This window comes from Chenopodium album, chromosome 23 (genome assembly GCF_948465745.1).
Source record: "Chenopodium album chromosome 23, dcCheAlbu1.1, whole genome shotgun sequence".
Taxonomy (NCBI): Eukaryota; Viridiplantae; Streptophyta; class Magnoliopsida; order Caryophyllales; family Amaranthaceae; genus Chenopodium; species Chenopodium album.
In genome coordinates, this window is record NC_137856.1 from 10,806,925 (window position 1) to 10,827,200 (window position 20,276).

The window sequence follows — 20,276 nt, forward strand, 5'->3', positions numbered from 1 at the left end:
TGAAAAAATAAGTCCTGTTTTGTTTGATGAAAGACATGGTCCAATTATTGGTCATTCTTTGCAGGCTGTGTTCAGTTTAGTTTTTTGCCCGATTAGAGGCTGGAGTGGAGTCACACTAAAAACCTCATACAGTTGTTGGTATGCTATCATTTGTTACGTAACATCTTTTATCTGGACATAGAGCTATGGTTTTGTACCCCGTTCTGCATGCTTGATGGCTACTATGAAAAAAGGCAGTAGCAGTGGTATCTGAACACCAGTAGCATCAGCAGCGCCTTCAGTTTAGGGTTGAAAGGAAGAGCTACTTGCATATAGATTCTTCAAAGTAGAATAAAATTGGCTGAATCTTGAACAGGAGGAGCTTACTGCCATCAAGGTTGCTGTAAGATCTTTCTACAAAACCATGATATCAGATTCTGACTACACTGATTTGAAAATCTCACAAAATGGCTAAGGTTTCTCAGTAATTTTCCTTTCTAGATCCAAGTTTCTGTTAGAAATATATGGTTTAAGATTTAATCTACCAAGTTTTGGATTTTGAAACATTAAGACTTGAAAGTTATCACCCCCTCTTGTTCTGTAAAACTTGTGCCTATAGCTGCTGTACGGAGTAGTTGCCTAGTTGGCTCTTTAGTGAGAATATACCGTCTTTGGTATATGTTTCTCTAGTTCTTATATGGATTTTCATACCTTCATGTCTTTATAATCTACGGTGATTTCTGCTTCATTTTTTTTTTTTTAATTTTTTTAATTTTTTTTATTTTTATCTAAGCTAAATTTTGGTTTGAGATTTTACTATGTAAACTTGTAAAACTGATTAAACTTACGAATGTAGGAGTCACTATATCTTTATAATCTGACATCATGGTATTGATTTAGGTAATAATTATTTGGTTAAACCACTTAAATGTAAACATTTTCTTTGGTCAAGGGCACATTCTCCTTGATTCCCTTGGTTAAGGAGCACAATAACATTATAAAGGATGAGTTAATGTTAAAAAATAATAATAATAATAAAAAAAAATAAAATAAAAAAAAAAATGTTGGTTGTCATGACTACACCAATGCTTAGAGTGCGAAGAGGTAGTATACTTGTCAACAACATGGTGGGCATTAAACATGTATATGATCGACATTATAATCCGATATTTTATGGTGTTGCATCAAACCAAAATCTATATGGCGTAGCCTCTTTAGTAATTTCAGAGATAAAGTAATCGAGCTAATGAGTTACCTTTGCGTCACAAGACGGTTTATCCTTTTTTTTTTTTTTTTTTAGGACAATAGGTTTATACTATATTTGATGGGCGTGTTTAACTGAAATTTATATGGTGTGACCTCTTAGTCATTTCAGAGACGATGAAATTGAACTAATTAGTTAGCTAATGTGGTGCCTCATTTTTAGGAGAGATGAGTTGATTGTATGATTTGAATAATAGAAAAGAATAAGGGGAAAAAATATTTTGCATTTAGATGAGATGTTAATGGGATCTTTCTATAGTGATCAAAATATATTTTGCATTTAGAAAATTGGGTCCACTGAGGTGGCACTCTCATGGCCACAAAAAATGATAGACCTTCTCTACTATTTTTTTTTTTTTAATAATCGAAATCATTTAAACGATTTTTCATATTGTTAAAAATGTCTTAAGAATTAATATTGAATATTTATGAAAATCTAAAAATAATAAAAGCTATTTTAGAAAATATATTTTTTTATATAAAAGAAAACCAGCCACCCCATCCCTGTCGACCAACATTCTCCCTTTCCCCGACACCTCATTCCCTCCTTCCGGTGTTCCCCAGCCTAAACCCTAACCCTAACTCGAAACCCCCACCCCTCCTTCCCCCACAACGAAGCAGCTTCCCTCCCTTTCCCCATCCCCAAAATGAGTCCTTTTTCGGGGTAGGGGAAAGGAAGGAGGGCTATTTCGTGGTGGTGGGGAAAGAGAGGGGTGGGTTGTAGCCTACGGTTTAGGGTCGCGACATGGGTAAGGGGGAATAAGAGGGGATGGGTCGGCTGTTGAGAGACATGGGTCACCTTTGGGTGTGGAGTCATTGGCGGTGGGAAGGGAGGGTGGCTATCCGGTGGTGGGGGTGGAAGTGGTAATTGTTTTTCTTTATTTAAATATTTTCTAAATTAATTTAATTATTAAAAAAAAATCATGAGTAAAAAAATTTAATAAAAATAATTATTCTCTTTGATAATAACCAATATTATAGTATGTAGGGTCTTAAATTACAATATATACAGTATGAAATATTATTATTAGGGGTGTCAATTCAGATGATCATATCAAGTTCGGTGAGGTCAGGTCGGATCGAGTCGATTTTTAAAGTTGATCCATACTAAATTATTATGTCTATTCGAGTCAAAATCTTAATTGAATATTTTCGGGTTGATTTCGGATCGGGTGTGGTTTTGACACGAGGCGATTTTTTCATTTTTTTTTTAAGGAAAATATGAAAAACTTAGGCCCTTGTTTAGGCTTGAGTTATTGAAATATTGGCTCTACTTTTATGAATATTGGGCCCAAAATTCATAAATTAGAGCCAATATTTAAATAACCCAAGCCTCAACAAGGGCCTAAGTTATAAATAAGAAGCTTAAGTTTCTCTTTTTTATAATACTCCCCAATTTTTTTCCAATGTGAGACTTGCCTAAAAGAATGACTTAAGTTTTTCTTTTTTATAACTTCTTTTAATGAAACTCCTAATTTTTTCCAAAGATTTGCTCAACAAAACTACTTTATGCTAGCTCTTTCTCACACATTTTTTACAAGATAGGATTTGCTATAATGTGGGGGTTTAGATTGTATCTTGGCTTTCCACTCTTTTTTGTAAGTAGAATGACTTTGTTTTTAATAATAAGGAATAAGACCCTGTTCACTTCACCTTAAAATAAATAATATTCAGTTAAATAATTTTAGTTCAACAAAAATAATTCCAGTTCATTAAAAATAATTTAAGTTTAGCAAAAATAATTTTAGTTCAGTAAAAATAATTTAATTTGATAAAATAAGGTGAGGTGAACATGGCCTAATAGTAATAGAGATAGTGATAATCATAATAACATGATAAAAAATAATAATTATAACAACAACAATAATATTAAGAGCAATTCGCAATATATATTATAATTTAAGGACTACTTGATATTGTCCAACTATAATATTGGATATTATCAAAGATAATAAGTATTTTTATTAAATTTTGTAATCATGGTTAGTTTTTTTTTTAATAATTAAATTATTTTATAAAATGTTTAATTTATTAAATTAACATACATGAATCGAAATTTGAATATAATGGGGGCTTTTCTATTCAAGAGTTGCTAGGTCATCGGTCACAAGCGAGGCGCCATCCGATGCATGAGGGTAGTGTCAAGTATTCAAGGGTTCCTGCATCACAGACAAATGCAAATAAAGAAGCTTGTCCATGGAAATTATATAACTAATTTTTACTAAAGTATAGGAAAAGGGTGGCTGTTTTTTTTTTTTTTACTAAAATTATTTCTAAAATCATTTTTATTATTTTCAGGTTTTCCTAAGTATTCATTATTAATGTTAAAATAATTTTAACAATTTAGAAAATTATTTAAAATATTTTTGCTAAAAATATATATATATATATTTTATTTTCTGCTTTTCATAAGTATTCAATATTAATTTTAATAACATATTTAACTAGTTTCAAAAAATAATAATAATAACATATTTAACAATTTAGAAATTGTTATGAAATATATAGAAATTAGAGGATTAAGAGAAGAAGGTAATAAGAGAAGTATTACTACTTTTATGTATTACTCTTGGTAATATTTTTGTGCATCATACAAGTGAAATTACATGGCTATTTATAGTAGTAAGAACCACTATTACATTGTGGGCTATAACCTTAGAGGGTGGCAATTAGGGTTGGCTACTACATTAAATGCAATGAAGAATTGGAGTGTGGACATTCACACCTTGACTAAATTAATTAACTCTTAACACTCCCCCTTGATTGTCCATACAGAATAGGGTATATGTTGCCTCGTTAAAACCTTGCTAGGTAAAACCCTTTAGGATAAAAGCCATAGCTAAGGGAAAAGAGTACAACAATATATTACTATATGCTTTAGTGTACTGCCTCATTAAAAACCTTGTCAGGAAAAACCCATTGGGATAAAAACCTGATCGAAGGGAAAAAGAGTGCAGTGCATATAATGCTCCCCCTGATTTTAACATAGTTTATGAAGACGACGCATCCCAATCTTGTGGACCAACCGCTCAACACTCTTCGAAGGTAGGGACTTTGTAAACAAGTCTGCAAGATTATCAGATGATTGGATCTGTTGGACATTTATCTTCCCTTCCTTCTGCAAATCGTGTGTAAAGAACAGTTTTGGGGATATATGTTTAGTCCTATCACCTTTAATATATCCTTCGGTTACTTGTGCGATACATGCAGTATTATCTTCGTAAATGATGGTTGGACTTTCAGTTACTTCTTTCATCCCACATTCTTCTTGGATATTGCCGATCATTGACCTTAGCCATACACACTCACGTCCTGCTTCATAAAGGGCAATCAACTCAGCATGATTTGATGATGTCGCAGTTAAGGTTTGTTTTGTTGATTTCCAAGAAATTGCAGTTCCACCATAAGTGAACAGATATCCAGTTTGTGACTTGGCGTTTTGTGGGTCTGATAGATATCCAGCATCTGCATATCCGATGAGGGTGGCATCTTGCCTTGATTGATAAAACAAACCAAGATCTTTTGTTCCTCGTAGATATCGTAGTAAGTGTCTTACTCCTTTCCAGTGTCTCTTCGTTGGTGCGTTGCTAAACCTGGCTAACAAATTCACAGAAAAAGCTATGTCTGGTCTAGTATTGTTAGCTAGATACATTAGAGCCCCAATTGCACTTAGATATGGTACTTCAGGACCAAGGACATCCTCGTTTTCCTCTCGAGGTCTAAATGGATCATATTTCATAGTCAAAGACCGAACAATCATCGGGGTGTTTGTTGGGGTCGCTTTGTCCATGAAAAAACGTTTTAACACTCTTTCGGTGTAGTTAGACTGATGGACGAAAATACCATTATTTAAGTGCTCAATTTGCAATCCAAGGCAAAATTTAGTTTGTCCAAGGTCTTTCATCTCAAATTCTTTCATCAAGTATTTTGCAGTTCTTTCAAGTTCATTTGGGGTTCCAATGATATTCAAGTCATCAACATAAACTGCAACAATTGCAAACCCTGATTGTGATCTCTTAATGAAAACACAAGGGCTGATTTGATTATTCTTGAACCCTTCTTTCATAAGGTATTCACTAAGACGATTATACCACATCCTCCCAGACTGTTTCAATCCATAAAGTGACCTTTTCAATTTTATGGAAAGTAAATGTCTAGGCTTGTGGTTTTCTGGTAATTTTAGTCCATCTGGGACTTCCATATAAATATCTGTATCGAGTGACCCATATAAATATGCGGTTACTACATCCATTAATCGCATCTTTAGTCCTTCTGAGACTGTCAAGCTTACCAGAAATCTTAACGTAGTTGCATCAACTACGGGAGAATATGTCTCCTCATAATCAATCCCTGAAATTTGAGAAAAACCTTGGGCTACAAGTCTTGCCTTGTATCTAACAATTTCATTTTTCTCATTTCGTTTTCTCACAAATACCCACTTGTATCCAACTGGCTTTACACCTTCTGGTGTAAGGGTTATTTTTCCAAACACTTCTCGTTTTTCGAGTGACTTTAACTCTGTCTGCATTGCCTCTTTCCATTTTGGCCAATCATGCCTGCAACGACATTCTTCCACTGTTCCTGGTTCACTATCATTTTCGTCAGATGCCATTTCAATTGCAATGGAATATGCAAATATTTCATTTACGATAACATCATTTCTATTCCAATAATTCCTGGTAGAAACAAAATTTATTGAAGTTTCATTGTTATCGATGTCATGGTCATCTTGTTCATCCCCTTTCGGATTATCATCTTTTTCTCTATTCTCATCTGTACTTTGTCTTTCTTGACCTTCTGTAAGGGGAATATTGTTGATCTCATCAGGTCTTTTTAATTTTCTTGGTTTAGAGTCTTTTGAACCAAGTGGTCTTCCACGCTTTCGGCGTGCTAGAGATTCATTTTCAGTGATATTATCACCAGATGGAATTTCAATTCGTGCAGGGGCATTTTCAGCTGGTATATGTGATTTTGTCACTTTCTTTGCATCTATAAATGCATCAGGCAGCTGATTTGCAATGCTTTGTAAATGAACAATTTTCTGAACTTCTTGTTCACACATATTTGTTCGTGGATCAAACATTGACAATTGTGTTGCATTCCAAATGATTTCTATTTCTTTCTTTCGTGGGTCCACTTTCTCTCCCCCTAAGGCTGGGAATACTGTCTCATTGAAATGACAGTCGGCAAATCTGGCCGTAAATAAATCACCGGTCATTGGTTCAAGATATTTAATTATGGAGGGTGATTCAAACCCAACATAAATTCCCAGCCTTCTTTGTGGACCCATCTTTGTTCGTTGGGGTGGAGCAATAGGAACATACACCGCACAACCAAAAATTTTTAGATGTGAGACATTAGGTTCTCGACCAAAAACTAATTGTAGTGGTGAGAACTTATGATAAGCAATTGGTCTCAACCTAATTAGAGTTGCCGCATGTATTATGGCATGACCCCAAGCAGATGAAGGCAATTTTGATCTCATCAATAATGTCCTTGCAATCAATTGTAGTCTCTTAATTAATGACTCAGCAAGTCCATTTTGTGTATGAACATGAGCTACTGGATGTTCTACAACAATTCCAATCGACATACAATAATCATTAAATGTTTGGGAAGTAAATTCCCCTGCATTGTCAAGCCTTATTCTTTTTATTGTATGGTCTGGAAATTGTGCTCTTAGTTTAATAATTTGAGCAAGGAGTTTTGCAAAAGCAACATTTCTACTGGATAAGAGACTTACATGTGACCATCGAGTTGAGGCATCAATTAATACCATAAAATATCGGAATGGTCCACATGCAGGATTAATTGGTCCACAAATGTCTCCTTGAATCCTCTCTAAAAATGTTGGAGATTCAGTAGCAATTTTGTTCATAGATGGCCTTATTATTAATTTGCCAAGTGAACATGCAGAGCATGTTAATTCATCTGATCGAGGGATTTTAACATTCCTAATTGAATGTCCTACTGAATTTGCTATAATCTTGTGCATCATTCCTGTACCAGGATGACCCAAACGATCATGCCATAAATTTAGCAGATTCTTATTATCTAACTTCTGGTTAGATATCAAATTTATTTCAACTGGTCGTATATCTATATGATATAACCCTGAAGAATATGCTGGCAATTTCTCATACACATGTTTCTTGCCATGTTTTTTTGCCGTGAGGCATAAATATTCCTTTTGATCCACTATCATTGTTTCTAAATGAAAACCATTTTGACGCACATCTTTAAAACTTATAAGATTTCTTCGAGATTTACTCGAATATAAAGCGTCATTAATGATTAATTTTGTTCCATTTGGGAGTATTATGCAAGCTTTTCCAGAACCTTCTATTAGCTTGGCTGACCCAGAAATGGTATTAACATTTGCTTGAAATAATTTTAACTTAAAAAAATATTTTCTATCCTTCAGAATAGTGTGTGTTGTTCCACTGTCCAATAGGCATTGAAATTTGGAACTAACTTCGGGCAGATCCATATCTTCATCAAATAATAAGTATAAGATTAGTTTAAGATAATTAAACTGGACTTACTTTATTAATGATGAAAAATTAAGAGTACATAACTTGAACATGAAAAAAAAACATACAAGAAAAATACATAATGAAAACATAATACATATCATAGTAATTGATGAATTATCTAAACATGATTATTCTCTCCAAAGATAAATTCACCACCAGCTTCACCATTGTCTATGTGGAAATCAGACACATCAAGGCTAATTCCAGGGACATTTTCTTCATTAACATAATTTGTTTCGGCATGTTTTTCTTTCCCTTTAATGGATAGTTCTACCAGATGTTTGGCCGTACGACAAGTACGTCCCCAATGTCCAGTCATGCCACATCTATAACATGTGTCTTTTCCTTTTGTGGTGGCTTGATTTTTGTTTCCTTGTTGATGCCCCCTTTGAGTGTTGTTTCTAGGGGGAAATTGGCCTCTACCACGGCCATAACCACGTCCACGGCCACGTCCGCGGAAATTTCCACGACCTCTGCCACGGTTATTATATTTTCCACGTCCACCTCTATGAGCAACATTTGTCTCGGGTGGATTTGAGCTTTCTACAGCATTTGTTTCATTGAATGCTTGAGACCCAGTTGGTCTTAGGTTGCGATTCTTCAACAGAAGATCGTTATTCTTTTCAGCAACCAATAATGTAGAAATAAGCTCAGAATATTTTGCAAAGCCTCTTTCACGGTATTGCTGTTGCAATACAATGTTGTTAGCATGGAATGTAGAGAGTGTTTTCTCTATCATTTGCACTTCAGTGACTGGTTGATCACAATATCTCAATATTGATACGATTTTATATAGTGATGAATTATAATCACTGATAGATTTAAAGTCCTGAAATCTCAAGTTTGTCCACTCAAATTGTGCTGAAGGAAGGAGTACCCTTTTATGGTGGTCATATCTTCCTTTCAAGCTATCCCATAGTTCTCTAGGATTTTCCACCATTAAATACTCAGTTTTCAAACTGTTATGTAAATGATGCCTTAAGAGAACTATAGCTTTTGCTTTCTCTTGATCAGTTGGAACTTTAACTTGAGCAGGGGCATCTTTTTCGTTTCCTGGGATGGTAATTTCTTTGATTGTATGTTCCAATCCCTGAGCCTTCAAATTCATTTGGGCATCAACTGTCCATTCAAGATAATTATGTCCGGACAAGTCTAATACGTCAAATTGTCTTTTCATCAAGTCTCCCATTTTAACTACAATCAAATAGGTAATTATTATTAAGCCAATTAAGCAAGTGATAATTAAAGTAATCAATTTGTAATCATAATAATAATCCATTTAAAACATATTTGCTTCTCCCCCTTGGGTTATTATTATGATTTACATAAAGTTAAGCTAAAATTAAACATGATAATTACGTTAATTAAACAACGACAACAACAATAATAACAATAACAATGATAATAATAACAATAACAATAAATACTACTACTATCACTACATCACCGACAACAACAACAACAACAATAATAATAATAATATTAATGACATACATTAATGATAAGACAAAAGGAACATTTATTATAACAAAATGCACTTATAATCTACCTAGAAGACAAAAAAACTTGAAGTACTACGGAGATTACATGCATGAATTCCCTTTGTCGAAAAACCGAGCGTTACTTATGTAAAATGATGAAAATCATCATTGCCATTAATAAAACTACTAGGGCCATAATTAAAACTAAATATAGTTTTAATTTCCTTAAATCTTCTTCAAAGGTAAAGGGGTGTGGTGGTTGTCGGTTGTCGACGGGGAACATGGTGTATGACCGGTGTAAATGGAGGAAGAAGAAGAGGAGATAATTTGGGTAAAGTTTAAGGAGGGGATAAGGTTTGTATGGTGAAATAAGGGGGGTGTAATCCGCCTTTTATAGGGGGGTAAATTATCCGTTTCAGCTTTACACTACTGTAAAAAAATATCATACAATGTTCTAGTAGACTGGTAAAATAATCGTAATCAAACTATTAATATTTACAAACGTAAATAAGTATCACACTGGGATGCAAGCCGTAGTGGTCCGAGAACCCTAATCTATTCATGAGGTCAAGGGTTCGAAAACTGAAAGAAACATAAAAGTGTGTAATCTAAAAATTAAATAAATATAAAGGCTGCATCATTTTTTTTTTTCATTTTAGTAATTATGCACAAGTAAGTAAGTATAAACATGATTTGTGTGACCATGAAATTTACTCTATTAACATGCATACAACAAATATTTCCACATGCAAAAGTAATTATATATTACTTTCTATAACCATGCATGAGAGTTACCAAACTAAGTATCATAAATAAGGTATGTATTGATATCCTCATTTTTAATCAACATGGCTAATTATGTAGAGTAATTTTGTGGAGAAATATATTGTGAGTTTCTGGTATAGAGGATCCCATATGGGCAACTATAGAGCATACTCCTCAAAATATATTTTGTGAAGGAAATTGAATCTTTGTAAAAATTGGATAATCGGTATAAGTATACCTGATTGAAGATCGTGCTGATAACGTGTTATGAAATATATAGAAATTAGAGGATTAAGAGAAGAAGGTAATAAGAGAAGTATTACTACTTTTATGTATTACTCTTGGTAATATTTTTGTGCATCATACAAGTGAAATTACATGGCTATTTATAGTAGTAAGAACCACTATTACATTGTGGGCTATAACCTTAGAGGGTGGCAATTAGGGTTGGCTACTACATTAAATGCAATGAAGAATTGGAGTGTGGACATTCACACCTTGACTAAATTAATTAACTCTTAACAGAAATCATTTAAATAATTTTTAAAAAATGAAATAGAGAGGGACCACATTTCTTTTGGTGATCATTAGCTTGACGCATAGAATATTCTATGGTGATAAAAAAAGTAATTGACTACCTTAGATTTTTTAGAAGTCATTTGCCAGTGAATATTAAAAAAACCACCTTGTCCGTAAAAAAAAATGAATAACATACCTCATTGTATCATACATAGTACTCCCTCCATCCATTTTTTGCCCCGTTGTTAGTTAAAGTTGGGTCAAGCTTTTGAAACTTTGACCATAAATTCTCGTTATCTACAATGTATAATATAGTCTTGTGAATTTTTTTTAATCCGTCTTATCGTATGGAGTATATTTTATTATATCAACATTTTATTAATTTTTTGTGTATGGAAATGGATATATAAACCTTCTATCATGTGTCTTGGAGTTCGTAAAAAGTCAGATGGAGCCCAAAAAAAAAAAAAAAAGAGATAGAGAGACTAATAAATAGCAAGCATGTTCTTTTAGAGCATACAGAAACAAGATTATTGTGGTACATTTAACAAACATTTTATATCCCATTGCCTTCATTGGAGATATTCAAGATACAACAGGGCTGCTCTGTTTATCTTGCGTTCTGATTCTCCTGAACAGAAGCTTGATGATACAGAATCCTACAATCTACAAAAGTTGAACTACTCCAATTACAAACAGCAAAGTGGCAGGTTGCTCCAGAAACTTATTATGAGCTAGGAGTAGATTGGACATCGAACCACTGTATTAATTACACAGTTATATTCAGTACAACTTACACGATAACTGTCCTCAAAAGTCACTCGAAAACATGGTGTACACTCGTCATAGATTGGAATTTCCTCTTTACAATTCTGTTCTTGGTCGCGTTACCAGAGCACTCTAATCATTACAATACCCAGGTTTGCATGAATAGCCTATGAAGAAGGGAAACTTTTAACAGCTTGCAATCCAACTTTTTGTCAGCTGTTAAGAAGAATACAAAACTAACTTTTAGTATATTCATGCTTAAGAGGCAGCTGTTGCATTTCTTCCCATTTCCCGTTGTCTGGCACGCTCCATCTTTCGCTTCCGCCATTCTTCCAAAGCTATTGAATACAAAGTACATCAGTGTTACCAAAATAGAACACAAAACAGGTGACAGTGCTCACACAAATACATGTACAATGGCTTTGTTATATGCAAGCATAAAATGCCAATGACAAAACTTCAGTAGCCAAAAGCCTAAATATATACAGATGTAAATCATTCCAGCTAAGTTGGAAATATTTTACTATTTTGGCAGATTTATCAAACAGAATTTTCATATCTTTACAAAGGTTGACGCTAGAGCTGTCAAATCGGGTATTCAAGTCGGGTTCGGGTCGAGTCAATTCAGGTCTCGGGTTAAATTAGGATCAGATTATGTCGGGTCAATCTAGCCTCAGATCAGGTCAGGTCAATCTCAGTTCAGATTATTCTAGGTCGTTTACCTTTTCGGGTATAGGTCGGGTTCGATTCAAGTCATATTCAGATCGGGTTCAATTTCAGGCTTGGGTTAGTGTTGAGTCGAGTTTTAATTGGTTCATGTTTAATTCTAATAAATATCAATTATGGTCAAGTTGAACCTATATAATTACGCCTTCCATAAATATCAAGTATTAAGATTTTATCAAACCTACTACGTATATACGAGTAATAGAGAACGAAAGGTGTATAAAAATTTATTAAACCTTCCATGACTCGGGTACTAATCGGGTCGGGTACTAGTTCAAGTTCGGATTGTTGTCGGGCCGGATTAAATCGGTTTACGGTTACTATCAGGTGGAGTGCAGGTTTGGTTTCAGGTCATAAAATATTGGATCTAATCGATTGTCGGTTAACATCACATCAGGTTCAGGTCAGTGTTTACAGGTCACTAGCTTCACCCCATTGTTCGGGTACAGGTTGGGTCCAGATCATTGCCGGTTCGGGTCGGGTCAGTTTTTGACAGGTCTAGTTGACACTACAAAAGTGAATAGAAAGCAGTAAGTCCTCATACGCTACCTAAGGTAGAAGTTTATACGAGGTACTAGGGTTAATGGGTATAGCATGGGATAGCTAGTAGCAGAAAGGTATATAGTTTATTTAAAACCAGCTGTTCCAGCTATTGTACATATGCCATGGTAGCAACTGCTGCACTTATTGCAGTAGCTTCATTTTCAATTTGGTTCATGTATTTTAACAATGGAGTACCATGTACAGCATGTGTATAGAAAAAAAAAGCTTTGAAGATGCAGATCAGACACAAATGGTTTGAGACTTAAAACGGAAATAGCAAAAATGTAATTAGTAGCATATAAGTTCTCGGCCTTATGGAGACTCAAAATGTCAGTAGAAATATACACAAGAAGGTTCCAACAGGAGCATAAATTTGCTACAAAATTTTTATACACTGAATCTTAGCTTCTGCTTCAAAATTTATCAATCTTTTATGAACAACTCAATTCCATACTGAACCAAAATATTACCCCCTTTGAATAATTATTAATCTCTTCACTTGATTAGAATTTGTACCAATTTTATTTGGTAAATTATCATCTTTCACTTGATTTTCATTACTTGGGACTATTATTCCCTCCCCTCCAAAATATAGGAATAGCAAGGATGAATGTATGATTATCGTGGATGAATTTGGACTTTGCTATTGTAGCCCAACCATCCCTCTAATCCTCCCTGCCCACACCCCATAAAAATATAATGAGACAAACTAAACTTAATGTAGCTATCCAAATGACTCTTGGAAGTTAGAACCCAATATATAGACAATCTTGGACCCTATTTGAGTTATAAGCTTATAAAATTGATAGAAGTCAATGGCAGAATTTAAGATTACTCATGGTCTAATCGATATTGTACAATTGAAAGTTTCCTCCTGGAAATACTTGACTTTGTACCCATTTGGAAGATTGCTTCTAGCAAATAAATTCTAACACCTTTGAAAAATGAGCTCTCTCTGTTTCCAGGTTTCAGGGCCTTCAGGCTATCAAGATAAGTATTAGTTCTATTATTTCGACTAGTTCTGGTTATGCATATTCTTTCCATTGGAGAATGAAGTTTTAAAACTCCTAAAGACTTGGAGGACTGGGGTTACTCAATATCAATTTATTTAATAAAACTCTCTTCCTTCACCAAAAAAAAAAAAAAAAAAAAAAAAAAAAAACTCTCTTCGCAAAAACAAGCATTTTGGATTCATTAAAAAAAATTTCTACTTATGACTAGAGCATCATATACTCCTTCTATCTCATACTCCCGCATTAGTGTGAGCACTTCTATTTATCATATGTCACACAATAATTTGAGAACTTCTTTTTCTGGCAAAGGTCCATCATTTTTTTGTATTATTTCACACTTTTTCTATGGACAATATCAGATTTTGTTCGGAAAAAAAAAGACCCAATATCATTTTTCACATCTATGTTTCAGTTAACATAGCAAATTAGTAATAGATTATCCAACCACAGCTTATCTCCTAAAACTATGTGCACTCATCAGTCTAATGTGGGACAAAGGAAGTATATACTCTCCAGTTGATCACAATTCTTATCCTCCTAGAGCCTCATGGAGATTCAAGGTGAATGTAAGAGCATAAGAAAGCGCAATAATCGGGTTAACAAGCGAATCGAATGAGTGTTGATGTAAAAAAGAGATAAATGAAAGCAAAAGATAAAGCTTAACAAATAATAAACCGATATTGCTTCTTCATAATTCTACGTGATAAAACACTGAAGTACAAAAGAAATTCTATCATTAGACTAGGCCAACATTAAGCACAACTACTTCCTAATATTAAGGCCCACTAATGACAAACTACCACTCAAATTTGAGAAGCATACTCCACGTACTACCACTAACAATTCTTATCAACTAAATTACAAATTCAATTGACTCCTAAGATTAAGCCACTAACTACCTAGGGAATAGGAAACAATAACCACTAATTATTTTGAAGCAATACAACAACGCACCCCCTTGCTTCAAGCCACATGCAACTGCTCAACTTCAACAACCATATTGCGACCACGGACTTCGACTTGAACTCAACACGCTTCAACGATCTCAACACTCAAGGTACCAACCCCGAATTTCACGACACTAGATTTAAGAAGAGCCTAGTCTCTTCCTCTTCGACCTTTTGAGCATAGTTAGATTGTTCACCTTACTCATCTCTTTGTTTATTCCAACAACGATTTTCTTTGTAACCATACCTTTTGCAATAGTAACATTGAACATTACTCATATTTCTTGTGGATTCACCATGTCCTCCACTTTCTTCTCGACCAACATCACCATGACCACCATCATATGCTCCTCATTCTTGTGAAGGTTGCCCCTCACTTGGAATGCCTTTTCTTCTCCTTCATCATCACCCTTATCAATTCTTTCTTCATGAGCTAACAAAGAACTCATCAACTCATCGAATGTATAAGTTAACAAGTCCTTAGGTTCTAATATTGCAGTGATAGCATGCTTACTTTATTAAGAGCTCTCAACACCTTACTCACAATTGTTTCATTGGTGATAGTATCACCGTAAACTCTCATATGACTCAGAATTCCTGATACTCTAGATAAAAAAATTTAAACTGATTCTTTATCTTGCATTGCCAAACTTCCAAAGCTACTGCAAAGTGTTTGTAATTTAATAGCTATTACCTATTTATCTCCAAAATATTCTTGCTTCAAAATTTCTCATGCTTGCTTGGATGTTGGCGATGCAGAAATTCGTGGAAAAATCTCATCCTCCAATGCCAAGTGAATAAATAATAGAGCCTTCATATCTTTCTTGCGATTTTCCCGTAAATGTTGATTTGGGAATAGTTGGTTTCGGGTTCGACTCACCATTTGTCGTGCTTAATTACTCACGATGGTTATGATGAGCCGAACCGGCACCCGCTATTCCCGATTAACATTTACGTGAAAATTGCAAGAAAGATGCAAATGCTCTATTGTTTATTCAATCCGCATTAGAGGAGGATGCAATTTTCCACGAATTTCCACTACGTCAACATCCAAGCAAGCATGGGAAATTTTAAGCAAGAATATTTTGGAGATAAGAAGGTAAAAACTGTCAAATTACAAATACTTCGTAGTAGCTTTAAAAGTTTGAAAATGAAAGAAATCAGTTTAAAATTTTATATCTAGTGTATCATGAATTGTGGGACAGATGAGAATTAATGGTAATACTATCACCAATGAAACAATTGTGAGTAATCGAGAGCTCTTAATAAAGTAAAGAATTATACGCATGTTGTCACTGCAATATTGGAATCTAAGGACTTGTCAACTTATACATTCGATGAGTTGATGAGTTCTTTGTTGGCTCATGAAGAAAGAATTTGATAAGAGTGATGATGAAGGAGAAGAAAAGGCATTCCAAGTGCAGAGGTAGCCTTCACAAGACTGGGGAATATATGATGAGGGTTAAGGTAAGGGTGGCTTTGGTGGTTGCAATCGTGGTCGTGGTGGTGTTGGTCGAGGCCGTGGTCGAGAAGAAAGTGGAGAACATGGTCAATCCACAAAAAATATGAGCAATATTCAATGTTACTATTGCAAAAGGTGTGGTTACAAAGAAGACCATTGTTGGGATAAACAAAGAGATGAGCAAGGTGTACAATCTAATTGTTCTCAAAGGTTGAAGAGGAAGAGACTAAGCTCTTCTAAAATCTAGTATCGTGAAAGTCAGGGTTGGGTACCTTGTGTGTCAAGATCGTTTAAGCGTGTCGAGTTCAAGTCGAAGTCCGTCGTCGCAAGTTGTTGAAGTTAAGCAATTGCATGCGGCTTTGAATCAAGGGGGTGTGTTGGTGTATTGCTTCAAATTAATTAGTGGTTATTGTTTCCTATTCCTTAGGTAGTTAGTGGCATAATCTTAAGAGTCAATCGAATTTGTTATTTAGTCGATAAGAATTGTTAGTGGTGGTACGTGGAGTATGCTTCTCCAATTTGAGTGGCAGTTTGTCACTAGTAGGCCTTAATATTAGGAAGTAGTTGAGTTTAGTGTTAGCCTATTTAAATGATAGAATATATTTTGTACTTCAGTTTTTTATCACGTAGAATTATGAAGAAGCAACATCAGTTTATTATTTGTTAAGCTTTATCTTTTGCTTTCATTAATTTCTTTTTTACATCAACAATGAGGTGCATCAATTGATATCCAGAGGACAGATGGGTTGTAGGTTTTGGCTTAAAATGTAAGAGCCAAGATGACAGTTGATGGATGCACTAGCAAGAGGTCAGTTATGATTTCTGATTTCTGGACAGAGGAAATGAAACTCTGCTCTAATATGAAATATTTTCCATAGAGAATTAGAGACTCAACCAGGCCATTCTTTTGCTTTTTGAATTCAAATTCCTACTAATGGAGTGATTGTGAGATCTCACTGTTAAGTCAGCTTATGTTCATTCAATGGAGAGTCATAGTCCAGAGTTCAAGAAGAATTACAACAGGGTCTTCATCATGCTAGGGAACACTTCTGGTACTTATTCAAGTGAAAATTATACGTATGGAGACTCGGGTATAGAACACTAGGCCACCATCAGTTTTTGTAGACTGAGGACGAACATCACTTATTCAAGGACAACTCAATTATCAATTATATTTCAAAAGATTCTACTAGGAATCAATATCACAAAGAACGATACTACTCTAATTTGAAATTAGATTAGTAATTTTATCACATTCTTCGTATTTCAGGAAGGATGATGAGCCTAATATCTTGTGTGCTACAGGATTCCAAATCACCAGGAGATATAGATTCATCATAACAATATTGTCTTCAAATTTGGAACTGTTAACAGTCTTAACAACGAGAATGTAATGGCACTTATTGATCTTTTTCGAGAAGAAAGCTGGAGGGTACTGGAGCTAAAAAAAGCAGATGCAACGGTCATTCTCTATAGTAATCAATCAGGTTTCTGCTAGCTGGGACACCAGTAGCCAATGCAGTACTCTTTGTTGTGGATGGTCCATGGACAAAAATTATAGGGAATATTTGGCAGGCATTGAATGGTACTGGTAGTAAATCGGTAGCAATTTGCGAAAGGAGAGAGTGTTCTAGCTGTTAATGCCATAAAGGCGGAGGGAATTTTCATGCCGAAACGTCAGCAGGTAGTGAAGAGAAGAGAACTGGAGAAGGTGGACATTCGATCTGACTGCAAGGCATTATGAAATTCTTGGAAGAATAAAGTTGCTGATCCGATGGAAGTTTCAAGCCTAAGAATATCATTTCATGCACTACCTTTTTGTTTACTGTTGTATCAGTCATATTAGTAGGAGCTCGTTATCTAGCTTTTCTATCAGGAAATTAAGGTTTGTTTGGTCTCATTGTTGTTTCTTGCTGTCAAAGATGAAAATACAAATCCATTGTTTAATTTACAAATTTGACACAACGGCATAATTTTCCTGGTCCATCTAAGAACCTTCAACATATCTTGATCTGTTTAACATATGTCAGCATACGGGATAGTTAGGTCTTAAACAAGTATAGTAGAGGAATATATAGATTCTTAAAGGTTGTAGTTCATGTCCATCCTAAGATATTCAACTGCCATTTAACAAGTATTGAGATGACCCTCCCATCAGAAAGATGAAAGCCACACTAAAAATGAACACATCATCTACGGAAAAAAAAAAAAAAAAAAAAAAGGTTTGAGATGACCCTCCTACAACTTTTTAACTGACCATTTACCTTTTATGCTTGCTGCATCAGTAAAAGTGCGAGCGTTTAACCTCTTCGACAGATCAACTGCAGCAGTCTGCTTCGTCTCTGTATGTTGAACCGTCTCTGGTTCTGCATATGATTCTCGCTCAATTTCCCTGACCTAAATGCAAGATTAGATCATACTTCGTAAGTGAGTATATTTAAGAATGGGAGATGACAAATCGACACTCATATAAGAAATTCAGGGAAGCTACTCAGGTAACATCACACTGCTTTATCAAACAGATAAAATCTCATTTCTACAGTTGTTTCCCTAAAGCATAAGTCCATAGATCTATATCAAAATGGCAATAGCACAATGAGGAATCAGTAATAGGACATTTGTGCATCGAATCATATACTTTCTTAGATTCCCGAGGATTGTCTACTTCAATATATATATGATTAACCTTGCTAGCTACCCCAAATTCCTATCTGATGACAACAAAGAAGCATTTGATCCCGGCGTTGACCAACACAAGTAGATAAATTTAAAACCTCAAAAAATGAACAAAATGGGTCATTAGATATTGTAAAATTCTCCAAAAGACAAGCTCATAGAACATACTCTTCGGATCAGCTCCAACGGTTGCATAGCTCTCCGAAGTTCATCAGATTCCTTAACATACCTAAGCTGAACTGTAATACAAAGAATAACAAATCCTGAGTTGTAAGACTGCTATGTCACAGATAATAATGAGCAGTATGACTCAAAACCCAGATAAAATCAAAGCAGAAAATTATCATTTCCTAACAACTCTTTTCAACAAAACTTAAGTCATAAACCAATCAAAAAAACGAACAATTCAGATGATTTGCAATCTCTTAAATATAAATTTGCCGAAAATATAAAATCCTGCTCACATTAACATTCGTAGCAAGCTACATCAGCAAAAACCCACTATAATTCACCTTTCTAAATTTGAAGAAATCAACCATTACAATCATTCTAATCTGAGGGTATGTCATCGGCTAATTCAAAACCCACTAGACTCCGACTAATCTGGATTCAAACCGGGTCGTGACCCAATGTTATTATGAAGAATGGAATTTTTGGTATGTTGCAAAATAAACCATAAATTTAGTACAAAATCCAATTATAAAAAGAAAATAAAAACCTGAATTGGAGTGATCTGAAGGGAATCTGCGAGAAGAGTAGGGAGAGAAGAAGCCCTGAAGCAAGAAAAGGGCAGTAACCAAATTAAACAAACAAACAACAATTGTTGCATTTTTGAAGGAAAATCTCAATTTCCATGACTGTTGTTGGCTCTCCATTTCTTTGCTTTCAGCTTAATTAATTTTTTGGAGGTATAATACTATAATAGAAGGTTGGTAAAATACAAAAATGAAAGAAATAGAGAAAAGAAAGGTGTGTTTGTCCCACATCGGAATCAGGAGAAGAGTAGTTTTGTTTGGAGTTGTATAAGTAGAAGTTTTGAAAACTTAAACAAACTGCCTTAAACTAATGAGTAAGGAAAACAAAGCGGGCGGTGAGAACCGACCGCAGCGTCTATCAATAAAAATTGGTGCGCAATAATTTTTGGAGGGGTTAAAGGCTAGCCAAGTTGAGACGCTGCTTACTTTTGCAGAACTCACTTGTGCAGGCCTCCCAATCCCACCTAATTCTAGTTTCTTAAATTTTGCTTAATTTCCGACAGATTTATCCTTAATTAGAATAGTTACTTAAAATTTTGTCAATTAATTGATTCTTTACTCCTTAAATTAGCCTAAATTCTACTAAAAATAAATTCGATCTAAAATTCTTATAAATTTTATGAATAGTATAAAACTGATTACAATTTGACTCTCATACGCATTTATCCAAGTTTTGGGTTTAACCGTTTAATAATAAATGTTTTTTTTTATTTGTTACCTTTGGTTCAAATTACTTGTAACTTTGAAATATTTTATATCACACGGATCAACCCACGGGCGTAGGAGAACCTGCGGCTTGGGAGATTACTCACCCAGTTACTGCTTCACTCGCAGGTTATCCCG

General features: G+C 34.6%; 2 protein-coding genes and 1 non-coding gene across 3 annotated transcripts in view; 1 reads left to right on the forward strand and 2 right to left on the reverse strand.

Moving 5' to 3' along the window:
• Nucleotides 1-20,276, reverse strand: part of LOC145609461 (putative N-acetyl-gamma-glutamyl-phosphate reductase, chloroplastic) — a 63,971-nt gene that overhangs the window by 27,828 nt on the left and 15,867 nt on the right. The window lies entirely within an intron of this gene.
• Nucleotides 11,085-19,664, reverse strand: LOC145609237 (uncharacterized). The gene is made up of 4 exons (XM_081664773.1): nucleotides 19,397-19,664; nucleotides 18,847-18,917; nucleotides 18,267-18,399; nucleotides 11,085-11,649 (listed from the first exon to the last, which is right to left on the reverse strand). The coding sequence occupies exons 1-4, from the start codon at nucleotides 19,551-19,553 to the stop codon at nucleotides 11,570-11,572; spliced, it is 441 nt and encodes a 146-aa protein (XP_081520899.1). The 5' UTR covers nucleotides 19,554-19,664; the 3' UTR covers nucleotides 11,085-11,569.
• On the forward strand, nucleotides 19,731-19,889 carry LOC145609835 (U12 minor spliceosomal RNA). Its single transcript, XR_014106117.1, has one exon. It is a non-coding gene; the product is annotated as a U12 minor spliceosomal RNA (small nuclear RNA).

What these genes read in the sequence shown, in the direction of transcription:
- LOC145609237 (XM_081664773.1), bottom strand. Translation starts at nt 19,553, where the DNA reads ATGGAGAGCCAACAACAGTCATGGAAATTGAGATTTTCCTTCAAAAAT. An exon ending in CGTTGGAGCTGATCCGAAGA is followed by an intron (nt 18,400 to 18,846) that starts GTATGTTCTATG and finishes TCTTGCATTTAG; the next exon opens with GTCAGGGAAATTGAGCGAGA. An exon ending in TGATGCAGCAAGCATAAAAG is followed by an intron (nt 11,650 to 18,266) that starts GTAAATGGTCAG and finishes TGTATTCAATAG; the next exon opens with CTTTGGAAGAATGGCGGAAG.